At 44.3% G+C, this 7,282-nt stretch overlaps 1 protein-coding gene across 1 annotated transcript; it reads left to right on the forward strand.

Moving 5' to 3' along the window:
• Window positions 1-5,274: 5,274 nt before the first annotated feature.
• LOC310662254 (putative olfactory receptor 2W6) lies at window positions 5,275-6,207 on the forward strand (the record flags this gene model as incomplete). The annotated part of the gene is made up of 1 exon (XM_083409027.1): window positions 5,275-6,207. The coding sequence occupies one exon, from the start codon at window positions 5,275-5,277 to the stop codon at window positions 6,205-6,207; it is 933 nt and encodes a 310-aa protein (XP_083265153.1).
• Window positions 6,208-7,282: the final 1,075 nt, after the last annotated feature.

The following is a 7,282-nucleotide window of genomic DNA, read 5'->3' on the forward strand; positions in this document are numbered from 1 at the left end:
CATAGCAAGGCCAATGACTAAAACCTGCAAAATAGGGAGGGAGGGTGGGAGATTGAGGAAGCGAGCCAAGAGGAAGCCCCTGGCTCGCGCCTCAGCTTAAATGGTCCTGGCCACACCCCCACCAGCCAGCGGATTGGCTGGCTGGCCACTGACATGGCCGGGATCCCCAGGCAATGCGGGACTTCGTCCCCGCCCCCAGAGGAGAGTGGGTGGCCACGTGGTCCACCGCAACTCCTCCCCACGTTGAAGTGGAATGGATCTGTCAGACTTGGTTCCTGCAAAGTTTAAAAGAGGTAAAGGAATGAGTCTCATTGCACTCAATTAAACTTAACTCAGAGTAGACATGTACAGGACTGCTGTGCAAGTGATAAAATTTAATGACCAGATTTGAAGATTTGAAAGCCGACTTCATAAAACTTAGGGAAGTGCTGGGTGAGATCCCATGGACAGTAATACTAAAAGGAAAGGGAGTTCATGATGGCTGGGAGTTTGTTAAGAGGGAGATAGTAAAAGCACAACTTCAGGCAATACCAATGAGATGGAAACATGGAAGGTGCCTAAAGAAGCCAGGGTGGCTATCTAATGAACTTTAAACTGAGTTAAGATTAAAAAAGGATGTGTACAAAAAATGGAAAAGGGGGGAACCACCAAAGAGGAATTCAAACAAATAGCCAGCACGTGTAGACACAAAGTCAGAAAAGCTAAAGCACAGAATGAACTCAGGCTTGCTAGAGAGGTTAAAAGCAACAAAAAAGGCTTTTATGGGTATGTTCGTAGCAAAAGGAAGAACAAAGAAACAGTGGGGTCACTCAGAGGAGAAGATGGTGAAATGCAAACAGGGGACACAGAAAGGGCTGAACTCCTCAATGCCTTCTTTGCCTCAGTCTTCTCCAATAAAGTAAACAATGCCCGACCTGAAGAATTTGGAGCAAATGATTCAGCAGAGGAAACACAGCCCAGAATAACTAAGGAGATAGTACAAGAATACTTGGCTAGTTTAGATGTATTCAAGTCTCCAGGGCCAGATGAACTGCATCCAAGAGTATTAAAAGAACTGGCAGATGTGATATCAGAACCACTGGCAGTCATCTTTGAGAATTCCTGGAGAACAGGCGAAGTCCCGGCAGACTGGAGGAGGGCAAATGTTGTCCCTATTTTCAAAAAGGAGAAAAGAGAGGACCCAAATAATTACCGCCCAGTCAGTCTAACATCAATACCAGGGAAGATTCTGGAGCAGATCATTAAGCAAACAATCTGTGAGCACCTAGAAAGGAATGCTGTGATCACCAATAGTCAGCATGGATTTCTGAAAAATAAGTCATGTCAGACTAACCTGATCTCGTTTTTTGACAGAATTACAAGCCTGGTAGATGAAGGGAACGCAGTGGATGTAGTCTACCTTGATTTCAGCAAGGCATTTCACAAGGTGCCCCATGATATTCTTGTAAAGAAGCTGGTAAAATGTGGTCTTGACTATGCTACCACTCAGTGGATTTGTAACTGGCTGACTGACCGAACCCAAAGGGTGCTCATCAATGGTTCCTCTTCATCCTGGAGAAGAGTGACTAGTGGGGTGCCACAGGGTTCTGTCTTGGGCCCGGTCTTATTCATCATCTTTATCAACGACTTGGATGATGGACTCAAGGGCATCCTGATCAAATTTGCAGATGACACCAAACTGGGAGGGGTGGCTAACACCCCAGAGGACAGGATCACACTTCAAAACGACCTTGACAGATTAGAGAACTGGGCCAAAACAAACAAGATGAATTTTAACAGGGAGAAATGTAAAGTATTGCACTTGGGCAAAAAAAACGAGAGGCACAAATACAAGATGGGTGACACCTGGTTTGAGAGCAGTACATATGAAAAGGATCTAGGAGTCTTGGTTGACCACAAACTTGACATGAGCCAACAGTGTGACGTGGCAGCTAAAAAAGCCAATGCAATTCTGGGCTGCATCAATAGGAGTATAGCATCTAGATCAAGGGAAGTAATAGTGCCACTGTATTCTGCTCTGGTCAGACCTCACCTGGAGTACTGTGTCCAGTTCTGGGCACCACAGTTCAAGAAGGACACTGACAAACTGGAACGTGTCCAGAGGAGGGCAACCAAAATGGTCAAAGGCCTGGAAACGATGCCTTATGAGGAATGGCTAAGGGAGCTGGGCATGTTTAGCCTGGAGAAGAGGAGGTTAAGGGGTGATATGATAGCCATGTTCAAATATATAAAAGGATGTCACATAGAGGAGGTAGAAAGGTTGTTTTCTGCTGCTCCAGAGAAGCGGACACGGAGCAATGGATCCAAACTACAAGAAAGAAGATTCCACCTAAACATTAGGAAGAACTTCCTGACAGTAAGAGCTGTTCGACAGTGGAATTTGCTGCCAAGGAGTGTGGTGGAGTCTCCTTCTTTGGAGGTCTTTAAGCAGAGGCTTGACAACCATATGTCAGGAGTGATCTGATGGTGTTTCCTGCTTGGCAGGGGGTTGGACTCGATGACCCTTGTGGTCTCTTCCAACTCTATGATTCTATGATTCTATGAATGGGTGCTCTATGTATTAAAGGGGCATATCAACCGTGTTTGCAAGGCAGGCCTGCGTAGTGTTTGGGAAGATGTGCCACAGGATTCTCCTCATCCCAGCAATCTTTTGTTTGAAAGTTCAACGACTCTTTTCCTCTGTGGTGTGACAATCCTGTTGCTCTTGGGATACCCAAATAACCTAACAAAACAACAAACTCTTAATGAAGCAGAGGAAAGCCCCAAAGGGATTGGAAGAGTCCTTGAGTGATAAAACCCGCAGCCTTTATTATCTTGCCTTTATTACTATATCCACAGATCTTTGGGAATCTGGGGAGCAAAAACCTGACAATTAAACCATGCGGGGACTGTGGCCTTAAAAGGCTTTGCAGTTTGGAAGTGGTATTGTTGTCAGGAGAAAACGCTATAGCACTAGGGCTTTTTTCACAGCAGTTGAACCAGAGAACCGGAATGATGGCTCTTCCCTGCTTTGGTAAGTAGAGGTTTAACTTTGTTTATGACAGAATGGTGTACCATGCAGAAATCCAGTAGCCCTTAATTTTTGCATCCTTCTGTGGAACCTGTCCAGCACTCAAATAAAAATAAAAATCACTACTTTGGGGAAACCACTGATCAGAGGAAGAACAGAGTTTTTGCACGTATGAAGTCTGTGGCATCCCCATTTAAGGGACCACAGGTTAGAAGCCATAGAAGGTCATCTGCCCAAGACTGGAAAACAGTGATAGAGTTTGTCTCTGTGCAAAGCAAGCATCTCACAATGTGGCTTGTTTGCTATTGGGAAGTACAGTAGGATTGTGGAGCAGTGCTTTTGAAACTGTGTCATAGCACGCTAGTGTGTCAGCTGTAGTGTGTAGGTGTTCGCGCAAACCCACCTCCTGGGGCTAGAATGGGGTTAGGTTAACCTCCATTTTGCTAGTAAAGCTGAATCACTTTGTTGTGAGATGATGCATGTCTAAGAAGTGTGTCACCAACATGAAAAGTTTGGAAAGCTCTGTTGTGGAGGAATGGGCTCATCTTGTGTTGTTGTTTTTTTAAGCTCTTATTATTTCAAACTGGTGGCACCTGGATTGGTACCTAGGGTTGCCACCTTTGGTCGGGCAAAAGATGGAAACATGGAGGGGGGAATTGGGCTGACTAAAGATTACTTTACTTAGTGCAGAATGAAAGGACTTCAAAGCAATCCATTACAAAGGGTTGTTTCCAATACTGGTCATACACATAGAGTAGACCCAATGACATTTATGAATCTAAGTTAGCCATGCACATCAATTTCTATGGCTCGCATCCTCTCTGCCTGCTGAATTCCTGCCTGTTAGAAGAATGGTAAATGTAGAAACCCAGTCAAAGAAAGAGGTGGCGATAGCAACGAATTCTGTTTCTCTTCCTAACAGAGCTTTGTCTCTACCATCCCTTTCCATATAGCTGCTAAGGCCAATTCATTTACACATACACATTCACACACACACACACAGAGAGAGAGAGAGAGAGAGAGAGAGAGAGAGAGAGAGAGAAATTCATCCAAGCACTAGGGTTACATCTTTTCTTGTGACATATTTGAGATGTTTTAAAAAGAATTCATCTGTTATCTATAGGCATTCCTAGAATCTGTAGAATTTGTAGAGTTGAAAGGGACCCTGAAGGTCATGCAGTCCAACCCCCTGCAATGCAGAAATTATAACTAAAGCATCATTTAAACCACCCTTATAGCACTTTTACAGTTATGGAGCCCCCCCCCCAAGAATCCTACTTTGTTTGGAGACCCCCTATTCCTCTCCCAAAGATATAATCCCGAGTCTTCTGGGAAGAAGGGTTGATAGCTCTATCACTGTTCTTTCTCAGGTAGCAAAATGTCTTGGACCAACCCAGCCCTGCCTATTTAAACAGACAGGAATGGCTTCCCTGAGCAGGTCACGAGTTGGAGCTTCAGCATTTGCCTAATGGAAAGCCACAAAGTTCCAGCTATTTTGCCAGTCTCTGCTTCCTCCCTCTGCATTTGTAGTGTCAGAGGTAACAAAGTTGGCCTGCAATAGTGGGATATAAGAAGTGCCGGGGTGGGGGACTTATAAATGAAAAGCCACCCACAACCAATTCTAACAATTGTAGGTGGCACGTGCCATCATAAAATAAGCATTTAATTCTGTGTGTGAGAAGCAGGGGGGAGCAACTTTCAAAAACAATTAATTGGCTGCTGCTTCTGGGACAAAACACTAATAATAAAAAGGTAGTGGATCAAAACAAAGAAACCACCTTCTTGACCATTTGACCTACTATTGGTCTCATCCACTCAATCAGCCAGAGCCTGTCTTCACATGCAGGGGAAGTCCCTAACTTACTGAGGGTTTGAAACCCACCGGCAACCCTCACCTGGTTTAGATGTCCAGTCAAAGCCATTCCTGGGGTGTGGCTGCTATCGCATGACAGCTTCTAGGAGCCACAGGTAAGAACTGAGTGCCGAAGGAGGTGCCCGTCAGAGGTCATACCCCTCCCCTAACACCCACCCCAGAATTATAAAGTGACACTAATAGACATAATTCAAGATGCTAAATGTTAACTTGCAGTAATGGAGCGCTGGAAAATGAAGTCTTCTATAGGAACCAAATTCTCTCTCTCTTACCTTCATAGATTGCTTTGGGATTCATTGTGCCCTTTGAGGAACCAAAGAGTAAGTTTTCATTGTCAAGAGAATCAGACTGTCTCCAACGGTGGCACATTGTCTCTTCAGCCAAGCAGAGAATGACACCTGAAAACCAAACCTCAGTCCGAGAGTTCATCTTGGTGGGACTCGGCAGTCACCGCACAACCCAGCTTCTCCTCTTCTTCATGATTCTCCTCGTATATTCACTTACCCTTCTGGGGAACCTGGTGATCATCATGCTTGTGCAGGCTGACCCTAGACTCCACACGCCCATGTACTTCTTCCTGACTCATCTCTCCATCTTGGAGATCTGCTACACCACCAGCACCGTGCCCCAAATGCTAGCTCACCTGTTCTCCGGAAATGGAGCGATCTCCCACACTCGTTGCGCAATCCAAATGTACACCACCATGACGCTAGGCGGCACCGAGTGCTTCCTGCTGGCTGTCATGGCCTATGACCGCTTTCTGGCCATCTGTCATCCACTATTATATACCATCGCCATGGACAGGAGCCGCCGGTGGCAGCTTGCTTCAGCTTCCTGGATCATTTGCTGCCTCATTGCAGCATTGAACATAGGCTGCACCTTCCAACATCCCTACTGTGGCCCCAACCACGTCAACCACTTCTTCTGCGAGCTACCATTGGTGCTGAAGCTTGCATGTGACAACACCTATGTAACAGAAACCATTGTTTTCTGGACCTCTGTGGTGGTCCTCCTCTGTCCTCTCTCCGTTGTCTTAACCTCCTATGGACTCATCCTGTCGTCTGTGTTACAAATGGGATCAAGGGCTGGCTGGCGCAAGGCTTTCTCCACATGTGCTTCCCACTTGGCTGTGGTCAGTTTGTACTACGGCACCCTCATCTTCATGTACTTGAAGCCAGCCTCAGCCAACGCTCCCAACCAAGACAAGCAAATTGCTTTCTTTTACATCGTGGTCACCCCCCTGCTCAACCCGGTCATTTACACCTTGCGTAACAAGGACGTCCATGGGGCAGTGGCCAGGGTGTTGAAAAAAACCAAACTTTAAGAAAGACACCAGTGCTAAACTTTGCCATTTAATCAGTCCTGCTGTTGTCCCAGGGGTCTGTCAGTCACGACGATTAAATCACAGTTGCTGGATTGGTTCTCTGCTCAGCTGTTCACACACTGGACTGGTGACAGCACTGTATTATAATACTATCCCTGACTTACCCAGCTGATCACTGCCTTCTGCAGGAGGGCTTCTCCTTAAATTCTCCAAAATGCAAGAAATCCATTCCACAGTAACTCAGAGAACCATTCATAAGATAGTGTTCCTTTGCAAAAGGAAACAAAGCTGGCTAACTCTTATATTTGTTGAAACAGAAACAACGTAATAATTTGGTCCAAAAATTAAAGACCAATGAGGATAAGTTGATTGCAAGATCTGAAGATGTTGCAAATGATTTTTTTTAAAAAAAATATCTGAGAAATTATGAAAAAATATGGAAAATTAAATTTCCATGTCTAACCCCATCTGAATCTGATAAACTTCAATCTCCTATAACAATCTGTAAACTCCACAGAGTGGTCAGTAAGTTTTAAAAATGCAAAGTCCCCAGATAAGATAGTTTCACAGCTGAGTACTATAACTAATTTTTGAATGAATTAAAACACTCTTTGTTAGAGACATTAAATGAAATTATGGTAAGTCGTGTTTTTCCTAAAACATGGGAAATGGCAAGAATAGTGGTAATAAATAAATATCCTTCTAAATCCAGTGGTACTATCATATAGCACTCCTGAATCAGGGCTTTAAAATATGTAGCTTAATTCTAGGAAATAGATTAGATATAGTAATGCATAAATAGTAGAAGATAAAACCTGGTTTATTAGGGGGCATAAACTCTCTTCAAACATACATGTGTTAAATAGTCATGCTATATAAATAATGAAACCAAAACGTTCGGCAATTGAGCCGTTTCCAGATCCAAGGTACGACTGTAATATGATGCCACCCACAACGTTATCACACTTATTATGATGGTATCATCCAGATCGTTCAACTGTACTGGAATGGAGTCTACAGAGTTAAGCAAATGCATTGTCGTATTGCTCAGAATTAGACAAAGGCATAATTAAAA

The sequence above is a fragment of the Podarcis tiliguerta genome (assembly GCF_965153285.1).
Source record: "Podarcis tiliguerta genome assembly, chromosome: 13".
NCBI lineage: Eukaryota > Metazoa > Chordata > Lepidosauria > Squamata > Lacertidae > Podarcis > Podarcis tiliguerta.